Source organism: Gopherus flavomarginatus, chromosome 1 (assembly GCF_025201925.1).
Source record: "Gopherus flavomarginatus isolate rGopFla2 chromosome 1, rGopFla2.mat.asm, whole genome shotgun sequence".
Taxonomy (NCBI): Eukaryota; Metazoa; Chordata; order Testudines; family Testudinidae; genus Gopherus; species Gopherus flavomarginatus.
Window position 1 is genome coordinate 349,666,845 of NC_066617.1, and position 17,162 is coordinate 349,684,006.

Sequence of the window (17,162 nt, forward strand, 5' to 3'; positions counted from 1 at the left end):
AGGTGAGGTGTAAGGGGAAATCGCCACGCTATTATTACACAAATGTCTATAATACAAGTATTAGAGCCAGGCTGGCACAACTTCATTTCTCCTGTTCTTCAGTGATGTTTATAAGGCAAGAGACCAGTTGTTATTTTCAGCCTCTGCTCAGACAAGATGGACAAGTGATGCTGCTGGGATTTTTAAATACAAGTCAGCAGCTTCTCCAGAAAGTTGTATATAATTAAATTTCACTGGACCAGACCAGATTGTGGCTGCTCTGAGTTGCCAGGAAGTATGATCTTTTTTTTCCTAGTTTGGGATTACCTGAGCTTAATGCATTGAACAGTCACTTTTTGTACCCTAAATACAAAGGAAGTAATGAGTAATGTTGTGGGAAGTTAATACACCAAGTTATTGTAATCATTGCAAGATGAACATCCTTGTAGCAGATTGCCACTTGTAGTCTCTGCTTAACTGGTGCATGCATCAGTGCTTACTCTTTTCTGTAGCATAATACTTTTTTTTTTTACCATCAGCTTTACAACGCGTCTGACGTATCAGTGCCAGATTGTCAGCTGTCCGTGTTCGTGATTTAATGAGCTAGTAAAAGTGAGTCCTTGTGATTAAAAGATAAACGTAAGCCATCATCATCTCTCATTTTCATTCACAGCTCCAATGGGAAATCAGTCACGTGGGCCCAGAATGAGAAGAGCAGCAGCAGGGGAGCACACCTCTGGCAAAGACTCTCAGTCCACATCAACAAAAAGGAGAACCCTAATCAAACCGCAGTGATCAAGCCCTTTTCGAAGAGCACAGACAGTAGCCGACATAGCAGCAGCACCACATTTCCAGAGACCAGTGCCAAAATGCTTTATGACGTCTCAGAAGCAGAGGAGCAATACCCAGCTCAGTTCCAGCCACAGAGCCCCTCACCTATCAGCACGGTGAGCCACAGGACTGCCTCCATTAGCCGAACAGATGATGATGTCCCCACATGCCAGACAGAACATGCCCAGAGGAGCAGTTCCTCCCAAGGCTCTCTGATGGAGCAAATCAGCAGTGTGGTCACACGCTTCACAGCCAACATCAGCGAGCTGAACTCTATGATGCTTTCAACAGCCACACCAGGGGCAATGGTGGCCACTCCCCTCTGCTCTTCCTACCTGATCCCAAGAGAGATCCAGCTTCCTACAACAATGACCACTTTTGCAGAGATCCAGCCACTCCCTGCCATTGAAGTCAATGGTGCATCTCAGTCTGCTAGGAAACCTTCATGTGGCAGCATCAAAGAGGGTACTTCGGAGGCACCAGCGATGAAACAAGATCTTGACGAGTTGGTGGCTTTAACTCCTCCCTCACCTTTTAGAGACTCCATTGATTCTGGGAGCGCATCTCCCAGCTCTCCAGTGTCAGAATCAGCTCTTTGTATTCCATCCTCCCCCAAGTATGACAAGCTTATCATAAGAGATTACTCTCAAAGTTCTTCTTCATTGTGAATGTAGTTCAAGACACCATTGGAGCTCAACAGCTACAAGCAGGTAGAGCGGGGACAGCCAAGCCTTCAAGGTCTCCAGTCTTTACACAAATACAGTGATAGGCATTGGGTCATCATGTGAAGAATGGTGGGGGCAATAGAGAATTATTCAATAAATGGAAACATCGGATTAATTATGCTTTTTAAAGAAACAAAACTACGAGCAGATTTTCGTGGCCTTACAAAACATGGGCTTTTAAGAAACACTGCATATATTTTTGAGGGCTTATAAGGAGTTTGTTAAATCAGTTACATACCAAGTGCTTTGCTTTAGTATAACAATGAACTGTGTGTATAATATATGAAAAAAGTAGACTGTAAGCAACTGTACAATGTTTTCTTTATTTACTCTGAATCCTTACCCAGAAGTGAACCTTGATCTATTATCAAGAATAGAAGACCAAACATTGAATGTACATTTTCTAACAGACTCAAAATCTGGCACCAATATGTCAGGCTCTTTTTTTTCTATGAAGATCTCAAAAAGCAGTAACGTATGTTTAGTAACTACCAAACTTTTGCTGAAGCGTATCATGCTGGTGATACCCTACGTGTAGATAAAAATTAACTGTGGCTTTGCAATGTGTCACTGCAATATGGAGGGCTTTACAAGTGACTTCTCAAACTACAGATTTGTTTATGAAATTCTCTTCTATAAGTATTAAAAGTTCAATTTATTAACATTGGATACACCTTCATTAGCAACAAAATGTGAGGACGATTTCCTGACTCTTTCACCACATTGCCAGCCAATGATGGAGTAGCAAAAAATATTTTCTGGAGCACTGTTTTGTAATTCCCTTATCAGGACAAGTTGTTGAGGAGAATATTATGTTTCTAGCAGTATTATTGAGCTATAGCCTAGCTGCATTCCCTAGTGAAATTAACACATTTTTATGGTCATTCTTATGGTAATATTGCCAGTTAAAATACTATACTTCTTCAGGCTCCCATATCCTTTGCTTTTAAGGAACCAGGTAGACACTCTGGTTTTTCTCAGTTATTATGAAGGTAGAATACTGAGAAAGCAGTCTGGATTATGATGAACTAATACTATCGATGGAAGGATTGTCATGATCATAATTCATTTACGAAAAAAACCCTGTGTCAAAGTCTGCTTAGAGGTGGTTTAGCTACTCTTCAATAAGCAACAATTTTAACTCTAGTTAGCTGCGGATGCATTGCAGCTATGAACTGTGACAAAAGAAGATTTTCAAAGCAATACAGAGTGTATGTTCAAACCAGGGGGACCTAATGAGATACAAACTATCGGAGTCTTTCTTTGTTTCTTAGCATCTCATAGAAGAGGTGAGGGAATTATTGAATTTTTTTTTCCTGTATCAAAGTACAGTTTAGTACACTTCATGCTGCCATAGCACTTTTTAAATACATACAGGAAGAGATTTAAAGTTTGAATAGAAGCAAAATAATTTTTGATAGCTATGATAGCTATGTTGAAACAGTGAACACTATAATTTGCTTTCTCCCTTCCCTCTCCCAAGGACACAGCAATCCTCAGGTGCCAAAATGTTGTGTTTTTTCTTATAAATAAGGATAGTATGAAGGGGCAGATGATTAACTGTAATTCAAAGTCAAGTTGATGCATCCTTGTACAGAAGATAGCCTTGTGGAAGGAAGCCTGGAATAAGGCTGCTGTGTATTATTTTTTAAACCCTGAATCTTATTTCTTTGCAGATCTGCAAATACTTTTCAATCAAAATGTATTTTTTCAGGCATTTTTTTTTCATTCATGAAAAAAGGTATAACAACTATATGATTAAAAAGTGAAAGAACATTTGTTCATTTCCGCAGAGTATTGCTATTCTATTTTTACATTAGCTCTATCATTATTTTATACCATGAATCCCAATTCTCCATTCAATTAATTTTTTGTAACAAAATGATACCAGGTTAACACTATAAAATAACACCCTCAGCTAAACCTGATCCAGTACATTTTGCTCAAGGAAAAGTAATTCTTTGTTTAACTAGCTGCCTGTGTCTTATGAAACACAGACCTTTTAACTTTTCTTAGTCCATCTGGAAAAATGGGCATTTTAAATCAGGAACACCTTGATGTAACGCTGTCCTTGGGAGCCAAAAAATCTTACCGCTTTATAGGTGAAACCGTGTTACATTGAACTTGCTTTGATCCACCAAAGCGCGCAGCCCTACGCCCCTGGAGCACTGCTTTATCGTGTTATATCCAAATTTGTGTTATATCAGGTGGTGTTATATCGAGGTAGCAGTGTATATGTTCTTAGTAGGGACTCTAGACCGTTATGAAACTATCTGAAATATTGTACATGGAAGATTTGCAAGGTACTGTATATGTTTTCCTTTAACACAGAACTGCTTTGATTCATGGATAGTTTAGGTGGGTGGTTTACCTGCATTTCAAAGGGACTATATTATTGTATTATATATTAAGTCATTGCCAAATATCATTAACAGAGCCCCCCCCTCCCGCCCCTTAAACAACTGCCTCAGTTGTATAGCCTGCCTTTCTCATGCTTGCAGGTACTTACACAATTATTCCTCAATGGGATTGCTTGCATGAGAAAGTGATTACAGTGTAAGTAAGGATTGTACAAGTGGTCCCTTAAAATGTGTTGTTAATCAGTTTTCTTTAAGAAAAAAGGAGAAGTAAGAAGGGAAGGCTAGCAAATCATGATTCAATATAAATAATGCATTCACTGTTACACAGCTCCTAGGTCATAATTCTGAAGAATCATTCAGTCTAGCTGGCCATAGTTGCTGTTCAGAGTTTGTTAATCGTTTTTATATTGCCAAGAATGCATTCATCCCTAGGTTTAATGGTTGGGTAGCACTTCCATCTATTGGTTGATTAGGACCCTAACATTATACTAGCCATCTTTTAAACACTCCTTGCTTTTGTCACTAAGGGTTCACTTTCCTTGTACTCCTGTTTGCTATAGAGGAAGTTCTGCATGCACAAGGAATGCAAGACTGGCCCTGTTGAGACCATACTTTTCTTCTCTGTTTGACTTCCAAGACTTTGATATCTAATCAGCAATGAAGAATAGCTCATTATTAGTACTAGGCATGGAATGGTAGAACACATTTTGTTGGGCAGGCTGGTCCTTGGAAGATTTACATGAATTTTATAGGAGAGAGGAGAGGTTGTGGGAATAATGAGGAGCAACACAAAGGACTGAGGCATTGTAAGAGTATGGAACTGTAGGGTACCAAGCAAGAGTCTAGAGGATTTGGTGGAGGAAGGGAGAGAAATTGGGGGTTCTAATAATTATTTTCACTGCACCACTAGTATACTATATTCTTTACAGGGAGATGTGAAGACAAGGTCCCCACCTGGAAGACCTCACAGTCTGAATAAACAATGTGCAAGTAGATGATGGGTTACCTTCCAGTTCTGCTGCTGGAAAGGAAGTTGTTTACACTGCAGGGGAAACACTAACATTCTTGACAGTGAAGACGCCTGGAAAAAACCACACTTGTTCTGAAGGGCAGCCCTGGGAGAGTGCAGGCCTGACCCCTCTCTGGAAGGCATGCTATTGAAACAAAGTGAACAACTACAGCAGCCCAGCTACAACCATTTGTGTAAAGTACTAGAAAAAATGAGGCAGAACTGTATTTGAAAATTAGCTGTTTATTGTATGACTTTGGAGATGTATCCCTTCTATTTCTCATCTAAAAATATTGAAGATACTTTGTGATTGGCCTCCTACAGATAGCTTAGACCAGAGGTTCTTAGATCATGGTCCATAGAGCACTTGCTGATGGCTCTTGAAAACCTAGCAATCCACATGGTGCTGGCTCCTTCTCCTGACTTTCTGTTGTGAAACTACATTAAAAGACAGCTAAAAATATGTTAAATACTTTCCTTAACTTACTTGGGCAGATATGCAATTGCCGTGGTTGGTACAGGAATGTTTGTGATCACAAATGGAGGGGAAGTCATCTATGTGAGTGTGATTAGGAGGAGAGGTGATCCATGAGTCAGTCTCTGGATTATCATGTGGTTCACACTAAAACTTTTGGGAACCTTTACCTAGAGAGCAAAAGAGACTAGATAGAGAACATAGGTGCAAATGTTGACGCCCAAGAGAAAATTATCTTTATGCTCCACCCCCTACCAGACAGAAGAAGAGAAAATAGGGGAAGATTTTATCGCAAATGCCAGTTTCTGAGAAAAGTCAGATTACTGTGCTTGTGATGAGTAATTATGGCTAGATCGTTATCTCAACAGACACCAGTGGAAATCCACTGAGGTCAATGGAGTTACTCCAGGTTTATGTCAGTGTAAATGAGGTCTGAGTCTAGCCATGACCAGTGAAGTCTAGACATTGACTCTTTACTCCAGAAGGGGATGGTAGGATCCATACACCATAAATAGTTGATTAGATTAATTCTTAAGAGAACTCTTCTAGTTCAGTTGCTAGAACCTTCCTTATGGATTTGCTTTACCACTTTCCTAGCAGGTATCCCTATAGACAAGTAAAATTGTGGTTGGAAATGTCAAAGGTTGTGAGGATAATTTATCCATAAGTAGGAAACAGGCCATGGCTTTACTGCAGTTTCCTGATTCCCAGCAAGAGAATTAAAATGTTCCCCCAAGAATCATATGCTACACTCCCAGTATATATGACACATATAGGACACTTTGACTGAAGTCACTTTTTTGCTATGGCTTATCAATACACCTAAGCTTTGAAATCTCTGTAGTTACCATTTACAATTTTATACTGTGACAAGAATAAATAAATAAATAAAGAATACAGATCAGTGAAACATGAGAGTAAGTCAGAAATTCATCTCCTTGATGAATTGGCATAGGTGGCTGGTTTTCTCTTGTCTGAGCAATGACAGTGTAAACTCTAAATAATAAACAGCTGAGTCACTCTGATCTGCCAAATGGGAATAAATATACTATGTATATTACATGTATTCTTAGAGTTCAATGGCAGCTGCTGGTGGTATTTGTAATTAGAACTCTATATAGAATATAGATGTTTTAGAGAAACGGTGCCAATTCTAAAAGATTTGTGTGGGCTACAAGTGCTTGTAATTATTATTATTTTTTTTTTATTTGCTAATAACTTATTATGAAAATCTGGTTTTAAACATTCTGTGAGTGTTTGTCCCTTTCTTATGTTGCTGCTTATACTATTAAAACAATAGAGAATGTAAAATTATTTTGATGTGAACTGAAAAAGATTTTTCATAAAATTTAACATTTTTATCAGCTTTGGTTTTGCGGTCTACTTGTAGAAATGTAATTTATTTTAGCATTTAAAAATACATTTGCTTGTTTCTCGGTTGTCTACATCATGTTATAGTTGATGTTTATGTAAAGTCAGGTACTTTTTGAACAGTATTAAAAAAAATCCTGTGATATGACTTAAACTTTTGATTTTTTTAAATAAGATGTTATTCACATGTTTTTCTGTGGATCAAGTGAGCCAGCATACTAACCGTATGAGGGTCCTACACAGGCCCACATTCTGCAAAGGGCTAACCCCTCTCCACCCCTATAAACACACACACACACATGCACATGCACACAAGCATGCATAATTCACAAAGATGGGTTGGTTTATCCCATTTATAACTAGCAATGTTGGCCCTGATCCATAGATTCATTTATAGATTTTTTAAGACCAGAACAGACCACTGTGACCATCTAGTCTGACTTTCTACATAACACAAGCCATAAAATTTCACCCAGTAATTCCTCCATTGAGCCTGCATTGTGTGTCTAAGCTTGAATATATCTTTTAGAAAGACATCTAATCTTGATGTAGAAACTTCCAGTGATAGAGGATCTACCACAGCTCTTGGTGAGTTGTTCCACTGGTCAGTTACCCACATTGTTAAAAAAAGTTGTGCCTTGTCTTATCTCTAACCTGAATATATCTAGCTTCAGCTTCCAGCCACTTGATCTTATTATGTCTTTGTCCTCCACACTCTATTCCAAAATTCCCCTCTCTGCTATACTAGTGCAAATCAGGAATGATTTCATTGAGCACAGTGGAGATTGGTACCAAAACAATGTAGGCTCCCATTCTTCTGATCAGGGCCAAAGTGACATAAGAATCAAGCCTGTTATTTTCTGAACAAGTTCCCATAAAGTCTATTGGAGTTTTCTCTTTGCTACTTAAGGTTGAAAGGGAGGGTTTTCAATGGCACGAAGGGCATGTAGGCCCCCAACTTCCATTAAAAATCACCCAGCTGTCCTTTGTGCCTCTGTTCATCTCAAAAATTCAGATCTCAAAGTGAACAATTCCACTGCAGGGAGAAATTTCTTCCAGCAAAATACACTGTTACATTTTAAATTGACAGTTGTTTAAAAAAACAGGAGAAATGTCAGCCCCATGCAGTCGAGGGTATGCACGTTTTATTACACAATGGCTTATTTCACTGAGTTATATTTGTCTGCTGTAATGTCTGGTAGACACAATCTCTGGAACACTGCCTTACTGTCCTTTTGATGGCAAAAGAAAACCAACCTCCTTCTAATGGCAATCTCCTACTAACAGCTCTTCCGCTCCTAATACTGCCCTTACATGGAGCCCATACAAATATTGTGTGGCAGCATAAGAGGGTAAGAGGGTGTAAAGCGTGCACTAATTCCCGCTATCTGGATCACGGTAACAGCGTAGGGGGGGAAGTGGCCCCTGCTTCACAAGTAGGCAGATCAGGACAAAAGTGGGTGGAGTCCTGGCTCCCCATTCTCCAAACACCTCAGGCCTGATGCATGGTACTTCCCCCCAGAGTAAGGAGGACCCTGGAAAACAGATGGTGAATCTCAGAGTCACCATGGCCCAGATCTTAAAAGGTATTTAGGCTCCTAGCTCCTGTTGGTTTCAAGGCATTTAAATACCTTTGAAGATCTGGGTCCAACTGCCTTCAAGTCTGCTCCAGGTCAGTGCCCCTTGTGAGGCACTTGTGACGAAATCACAGTGGAGTGCATTGTGTATTAGTCATGGAGACAGAATTAGACTTGGTTCTTTCCAATAGCTGAAGACTTTAGTGATGTATTTACATTTACCCAGAGAAGTTCAATTTGTAAGCAGCATCTGGTGTTTAGTGAGGTCCTGTATTTTATCCAATTTTCTAGCCAGTTCAAGCTGGTCAGGTCACTTGCTTAGTATCACCCAGTAACTCAGTAGTTCCACTTGGCTTCAAACATTCCATCCCCATGCTTCCTGGTAACTTGCTGACTACGATACCACATGGCTTCCTTAAACAACAGTGAAAGGAGCCCACCATTTCACTAATAAATATTGCCAGTTCTTTCCAGAAAGAAAAATGGGCCAGCAGGTCTGCTCTCTGGAGGGAACTAGGGACTCTAGGTGAATCTGGAGCTGCCAATAGAAAGGAAGCACCACAGGTGATGGGCATCCAACAACTTTGCTATAAGAAAGGCAGCAACAGCACAAGCTCCCCGACCCTATCTTGCCAGTGCTCACTCACATCTGAGCTGAAGGAACTGCCGAAGGGATGAAGGGCTAATTCAGTCTCTGAGACCACTCTGTCCACCAGAGAGTGCCAGCAAGGCTGCTAGGGGGAGTCACTCAACCAGTGCAGCAGAAATGAGCTCCAAGATGTCTCCATACAAGTGCAGCTGCTGTGGAGCCTCCTGTATTTGTGTTGCATACATGGAATAAGTAAGTTGCACAGAGCTGTACTATAAAACTACACTATGAGACACAAATTAAAGCATTCATTGAATGGGTTAATAACAGTGGATTAGAGAACTTAAATGACATAGGCAATGTGGGAGAGGGATGTTAAAGGTTTGAAGAGAGATGGAGTGCCAATTAAGCAGATGGATAGAAGGTGGCTGTTTCAGGCGGCAGGAATGTGATGAGATTATTGGAGAGAACAGAGAGGGAGTAGATGCTATATGCAAAGAGAGCAGGGAGAGAAGTAGAGACAGACATGCTCCCAGTACTGGCTTGGAGTAAGACCATAAAGTGTTCTGAGAAGGAGAGAATTTTTTAATTGTATCCTGAAATTAACGGGAATCTTGTAGAGGTATTTGAAGACATGGGTGATGTGGTCACACTCCTTGGTACACATGAAGAACTGCAAGCAGCATTCTGCACATCCTGACACCTGAAGATCTAGGATTTGGGGAAGCCATAGACACAGATATAAACAGTGTTGGGGATGGTATCCAGCCATTGGAATATGTCAACAATATTCCAAACTAGTGATTTGGAGACATACCAATGAAGAACAGTTCAGGGTCAAGGCTCTGGAGACAAATAGCGGGAGTTCTGAGCCAAGGAGGGAGATACCAGAGATGGAGAATGGCTTCTGCATTCTAGCCATTTGTGTCACACAACAAGCAAACAAAAAAATCACACCAACTAAATGACCTTGTGGTTAAGGTATTGGAATCTTGGACTCAAGGGATGAAGGTTAAGTTCCCAGTTCTGCCACAAAAGCCGTGTGCTAACTTGGGGAAGTTATTTAATCTCTATCCTCATCTGTAAAATTGAGATAATAAGCCTATAAATGAAATGTCAGCCCATCAAGACAGGCAGAGGGCAGATGTCAAAGCAGAAGTCGTAAAATGGGTGAAAAGAGATGACAGTTCAGATATACAACCTAAAAGTAGTACCTTAAGAGTAAAAGTTGAGATAAATTGACTCAGAAGGAGAAGGGAGATAGAAAAAAGGAGAGCCCAAAATAGAATCTTGAGATGCCATTAAGAAGAGGTGGAAAGGAAAAGCTATTGCCAGACCTAGGGAATGATCTGTTATATAAGAGTGGAGCCATGAAAGGAGGCTGCCAGAGATGCCTGTGCTACTCTGGAGGCTCACATGAAAATGGAATAATCAATAGCATTGAAGACTGCACTGAGATCAAGCAGAATGCAGAGGGAGGAGCTGTCAACAGCAGAGGGGAGCTCATTAACTACCCTAGAGGAGATTGATTTCCATGCCATAGCCATATGGAAACCCAGAGAGAAATCTGTCAAGGCTTGTGTTCAGTGTAAACTAACTGCATTTCCTCCTAGAGTACTTTGCTCTGTTGGTTTGCAGATTTTCACTGCTATAGATTGGCTAAAGAGGCACTGGATAATTATGCAATTGCCATATAAAATGTTGCCCACAAGTTAGAGCCACAACATTTAAAATAAAAGGACTTCTTTCAGCAGATCAGCCTGACATATCTGGCTTAGTACAGCTTGATAAAGATTTTTAACGGTGTCAAACCTCACCCATATGTGAGTACCATCTGTTGAAAAGCTTTTGGGCCAAATGGCAGGTGCCACCAGCCTCCATCTTAAAACAGACTGATGGAGTATCTTGGTTTGTGCCAAGGTTACTTACAAATCACTCCCACTGCCTTCAAACGAGCGCTGTGAGGCAGTTGGAATTATACTTCACTTTGTTACAAGATACTATGCATCATGGCTGTGCTGCTATTCAAATGGAAAAAAGCATCTGTTCCGATGAGGGGAAAGCACAGTGGCAACCCAGTTAATATATATGTAGCTTCAATGAATTAGAATTCCCTAGTCTATGCTGATCCTCCACAGGACCAGAACAGAGCATGGCTACGATGGAGTCAACATTCTATTATAAATACTTATAGAAATCACTGATCTGAGCTCTCTATCAGTTCTTTACTAAATGTAAGGCTTGAATTTAGTCAAATGGTGCATGTATTTCTTACTACTGAGCAAAACTATCTGTAGTACCTTTAAGGCACATTGAGCGCCAAAGCAAAGGTAAACAAAGCAATTAAGATTGTGCAGAAAATTCAAACTCTGCTGTAATGCATTATATGAATAGGTATTGGGTGGCAGGCCAATCCTTGCCCACAGACAACCTGACAACCTGAAACATATTCTCACCAGTGACTGCACACCACACCATAATAACTCTAGCTCAGGAACCAATCCATGCAACAAACCTCGATGCCAACTCTGCCCACATATCTACATCAGCGACACCATCACAGGACCTAACCAGGTCAGCCACACCATCACTGGTTCATTCACCTGCACATCCACCAATGTAATATACGCCATCATATGCCAGCAATGCCCCTCTGCTATGTACATCGGCCAAACTGGACAGTCTCTACGGAAAAGGATAAATGAACACAAATCAGACATTAGGAATGGCAATATACAAAAACCTGTAGGAGAGCACTTCAACCTCCCTGGCCACACTATAGCAGACCTTAAGGTGGCCATCCTGCAGCAAAAAAACTTCAGGACCAGACTTCAAAGAGAAACTGCTGAGCTTCAGTTCATCTGCAAATTTGACACCATCAGCTCAGGATTGAACAAAGACTGTGAATGGCTTGCAAACTGCAGAACCAGTTTCTCCTCTCTTGGTTTTCACACCTCAACTGCTAGAACAGGGCCTCATCCTCCCTGATTGAACTGACCTCGTTATCTCTAGCTTGCTTGCTAGCACACATATATATACCTGCCCCTGGATATTTCCATTACATGCATCTGAGGAAGTGGGTATTCACCCACGAAAGCTCATGCTCCAAAACGTCTGTTAGTCTATAAGGTGCCACAGGATTCTTTGCTGCTTTTACAGATCCAGACTAACACGGCTACCCTCTGATACATGAATAGGTAGTAAATTATCTTTTTTATTATCCTTTGGGTATCTGCTGATGAGAGCACATGAGACAGTGGGTTTCCAAGCCCTTTGTTATCCTTTTACTGTCCTGGTCAGACAAATTGACCACAAAGTGGCAGACAGGAGCATTTCATTATCTGATTATTCATATTGTACCATCAGCAATTGTCTTGAAAACAGACCTGGAAGTCCTTGTTAGCGCACTCCTAGAAGGAAAGTGCAGATAGGGGAACACAGCAAAACATCAACAACATTATACTGGACAAGGAAGAAGTAGAGGAGAGGTGTAAATGCAGAATACTACCACTGAACTCACTGGTCATCTGTGTTATATGCACTTGTACTTGTGTATCAGACTAGAATCTGGCCGAGAGAGTTCAGATGAACCCTAACGGGATCCAGATGCAAACCCGCCTAGAAAACAAATATGGAAACAGACAGTCATGGAGTTTGACACAAGACTTGCCATTTTATGGTTAGGTATTTTGTTTTTCAGCTTCTATATTGGCTCATTTTCAATGCTGACCATTTTTTTGTCACGACTGTTTCCTTAAAAGATTATTTGAATTGTTTATTTGAATTGTGGCTGAGCAAACTTGAGCAGAAATTGGTCATTTAAAGAACTAAACATAAAAGTTATAAGTTCACGCAAACTGTTTTTAAAAGCCTCATTTACCATTTTTACCCGGTCCTCTCACCTTGTTTATAACCTTCCCAAAGAAAGGGCAAATCACACTAATACTATTCAACTTAATAACTACAAAAGGAATGAACCGAAAACGATACAGGCTGTTGTTGACAGTGAACACTAGGAGCAGGAAGTGAATTTCACGAAGAGCCTCTTTACAGAAACCTTGCCAGTTCTTCAAAAACTGCACTTGGTGCTGTTTTCTTGGTGGTTTTTAGTTTAAAGTGAAAAAATGGAGGATCAAATCCTGGTTCCAATGAAGTCAGAGGGAGTTTTGCCACTGAATTAATGGGGCAGATTTAGCCCAGAATATGTTTGTTGTAGTAGCTCATAGTAGCATATATACATAGGTAGGCGTTATGCTCCCATTAAACAAGACAATTTTTTTCTTCAGTTCTCTCTTGCACCTATTTGAAGACTGAATCAAACCAGCACTATGCGTTTCAAAATTATTTTTCACAATTTATTTTCCTTAGTGACATTTTTAATAGAGGCAAAGAGTCCTATGGCACCTTATAAACTAACAGACGTATTGGAGCAAGAGCTTTCGTGGGTGAATACCCACTTCGTCGGATGCATGGATTTTTAATAGAGACCTTCAGTGAACATTTTAATTCACATGTGCAGTTACAACATAAAAATATATAGATTCACCTAATAGGAACAATAAAGCAACACAGCATTTATGTTCCATGACTATAAACGGGTAATGCCAAGCTCTACAATTATTTAATGCTTGGGCCCTTCTGACAATATAGTTCATGGCTACAGTTATTGCCTCTCCTGAATTAACTATTTGTCTTATTTAGAATTCCTAGTTCTGGTAGATGCAAAGTTGAGTTTCACAGCACTACTACCTTCCGTAATGTCTGCTGTCTTCGTCTGATCACCAGTCCAAATGATTCTTCTAAGAGTTCAGTCTAGCTCCCAGCTCTGAAGCTGCTTTACACTCAACCTACTCTCTCTTCAGAAGAGCCCAACAGTCTCCACTAACACTCACAACACCAGATTGGCAGAGGAAGGAAAGACAAACCTGCATACGCTATTTATAAAACCAAAGGCTCCAGTTTAATTTCATGATACGCTGAGAGGAATTAAATGCCTGGCACTTCATGGAAGGACATGTGAACAAGTAAGTAATATAGCTTTAGTTCAGATGAAAGTAAATGTGAAGAGAGGTTAAACAGCCTTTGCACCTTCTCCCATTCATTTTAGGCAACGCTCAATTCACCGGCAAAAATTGCAAATGTCCCTACTTTGTTGATAAGAAGACACTCATGAAGATTTTTCTTCTAGAAATTTACCTAGTAGTGAGCAGCCTGAGCTGGTGAAACAATAGTTAGACCAGTGATGGGCAACCTGTGGCCCATCAAGGTAATCTGGTTCACTATTCCTGCATAATGAGATCTGCGGGAAGCGGTGGGTTGCAGGGACATGTTGTCCACCGCTTCCCACAGCTCGCCACTGGGAGCTGTGAGGGGCCATGCCAGTGGATAGTCAACGTCAGTGAAACGTCTCATGGCCCACAGTCAGATTACCCTGATGGGCCACATGCAGTCTGTGGGCTGCAGGTTGCCCACCACTGGTCTAGAGTCAAGAGTAAAGCTGGTCAAAAAATGTGGGGGAGGGGGAATGGGGCGGGGATTGTTCATGAGAAAAGTTTTTGGTGAAAAATCTAAACTCAAAATATTTTGGCCACAAATTGAAATATTTCATTTCTGAAATATTGCCCTGGTGCCTCAAGCTCCCATTCTCCTCTTTAGGCCAGGCTTCCTGGTTGGACTACATCTTCCATGATGCACCACAGTCTGCCGCCCTCATAAGGGAAGGCAGTACACCATGAGAGAGGTAGTGAGGCCGGGACCCCAGCATACACAGGAGAATAGGAGCACAAGGCAATAGAAAGGGAACTCCCATGAGGCACTACAGAAGTATTTCAGAATAGATATATTTCAGTTTTCAAACATTCAGCTTTTTTGACAAAAATATCAACATTTTCCATGGAAATCAGACTTTTTTTTTCAAAGTTTTGTTTGATTGAAAACCCAATTTGCTGTTGAAAAAAACAGTTTTCACAGAATATTTCCAACCAATCTTTGTCATCACCCCTGTGCTACTCAGTACTGGGTGGAAACTCTAGAGTGGAGACACCAGGGACCATGTGTTAACCCACCTCCTGTATAAACACATTCAGATCCAGGTTTTTGTGTTAACTGCTCATATAGCTGGGAGGCACTATACATAGATCATGTTCTGTTTTTCATCTGTGCTGGTGACAAGCACTTTTCGCCCAGATAGAAGTTTTTCCTTACACAGGCTTAAATATACCCTTCTACCACACAGCAACCAAGGCCATGGCTACACTAGAGAGTTGCAGCGCTGGTGAGGGGGTTACAGCGCTGCAACTTAGGATGTGGCCACACTTGCAAAGCACGGCCAGCGCTGCAACTCCCTGGTTGCAGCGCTGGCTGTACACCCGGTCGAACCTCGGGTGTAGGGATTCCAGTGCTGGTGATCCAGCGCTGGTCAGCAAGTGTGGATGCCCACCAGCGCTTTTATTGACCTCCGGGGTATAAGGAGGTATCCCAGAATTCCTCTCCACAACAAACCGGAAGAAAGGGAGAGCTCGGAGTTCAGCCAAACTGCTTATTTAAAAAACAAACACAGCTCCTGTTTGCTGAGCGAGCGGAGGCAGGCAGGGGAATTACTTTGGAATGTTCACAGCTGTTTGCTTGAAGAGAGAAACAGCACTCTCACACGGCAGAGGGGGAGGGGGAAGTCCGTGTTGAGCAGTTGCTTATCTGGTCTGACGGGTATTTAGCAGTACATAATTTGCATTTAGTGAATGAGAGAGGAGTGGGGGAAGGGATGATTGTAAAATGATTGAAGGTAGGCACTGTGTATCTTCCAGTCCTTAGAACTTGCAAGGCAGGAGCTGAGAACAGTGTCAACTCCAAAAATCCATTCTGTCTGTCTCCTCCACGCTCCCTGTCACATTCCACCCCACCCCCCTCTTTTGAAAAGCACGTTGCAGCCACTTGAATGCTGGGATAGCTGCCCACAATGCACCACTCCCAACAGCGCTGCAAGTGCTGCAAATGTGGCCACACTGCAGCGCTGGTAGCTGTCAGTGTGGCCACACTGCAGTGCTGGCCCTACACAGCTGTACAAACACAGCTGTAACTACCAGCGCTGCAAAACTGTAAGTGTAGACATGGCCCAAGATTAAGGAGTAGGAGAGGAATCCACGTCCTTGCAGGCATCTCCTGTGTAATGCTAACAACAGTCTTTATATACACTCAGGATGCAAATGGAAAGAGTCCAAGTATGGGGGCGTGGCAATGCAATTACTGGCAATATTACAGGCAATGGAGAGAGGCACTGAATTCCACAGGAGCGTTGCCCTTTCCATATTCTCAGGAGTACCACTGTTTGACAGCTCTAATTGCATTGTGTGGGAAGCTGACTAAACCAAATAGGTCTACAGGAGGAGTTCTGTTTCAGCTTTTGGAACTATATATATCTCTCGGGTATGGCTACATTTGGAATTTCAAAGGGCTGCCCAGGCAGCGCTGCGGGAGCGCTGCCGCGGCAGCGCTTTGAAGTGTGAGTGTAGTCGGAGCGGCAGCGCTGGGAGACAGCTCGCCCAGCGCTGCATGTAAACCACATCCCTTATGGGTGTAGCTTGCAGCGCTGGGAGCCGCGCTCCCAGCGCTGCCGCCCTGATTACACTGACGCTTTACAGCGCTGTATCTTGCAGCACTCAGGGGGGTGTTTTTTCACACCCCTGAGCGCGAAAGTTGCAGCGCTGTAAAGTGTGAGTGTAGCCATGTTGCTAAGTGGGAGAGGGATCCCAGCTGGCTGAGCTAGGGCAGCAGGCAGCATCAGAGGAGTGGGGCTCAGTATGGAAAAGGCTAAAAATCACTGTCCTAGCTGACTCCAATATATATATCTCCTTGAATTAAGACCTGATCTTGCTTCCATTAAAGTCCATGGCAAAATCCCCCTTTGGGGCTTTTAATGAGTAAGAAACAGAAGTTTCATAGAACTTTTAAAATTAATTTGTTTCATTTAAAAAGTTCATACGGATGTCACAAGTTCTGTGACACAGGGAAAATTTGCATGATGCACACCACCAAGCATGTTGTTGCAGAGAACTCATCGATTAAAATCTGTTTTTTTTCAGGTGGCAGAAGATGCTGTGAATTATATAGACTCAGTGGTTTGCACATTGTTCTGCTGAGCCCAGGGTTGTAAGTTCAATCCTTGAGAAGGCCATTTAGGGAACTGGGGTAAAAAAAAAAAACTGTCTAGGGATTGGTCCTGCTTTGAGCCACAAGTTGTACTAGATGGC

At 41.6% G+C, this 17,162-nt stretch overlaps 1 protein-coding gene across 1 annotated transcript in view; it reads left to right on the forward strand.

Moving 5' to 3' along the window:
• LOC127045118 (metabotropic glutamate receptor 5) overlaps positions 1 to 6,853 on the forward strand; it is a 274,080-nt gene extending 267,227 nt beyond the window's left edge. Inside the window, exon 9 of the mRNA XM_050940737.1 lies at positions 653 to 6,853. Within this exon, the coding sequence (XP_050796694.1) occupies positions 653 to 1,478 (826 nt within the window). The 3' untranslated portion in view covers positions 1,479 to 6,853. The remainder of the gene's footprint in view (positions 1 to 652) is intronic.
• The last annotated feature ends 10,309 nt before the right edge of the window (positions 6,854 to 17,162 follow it).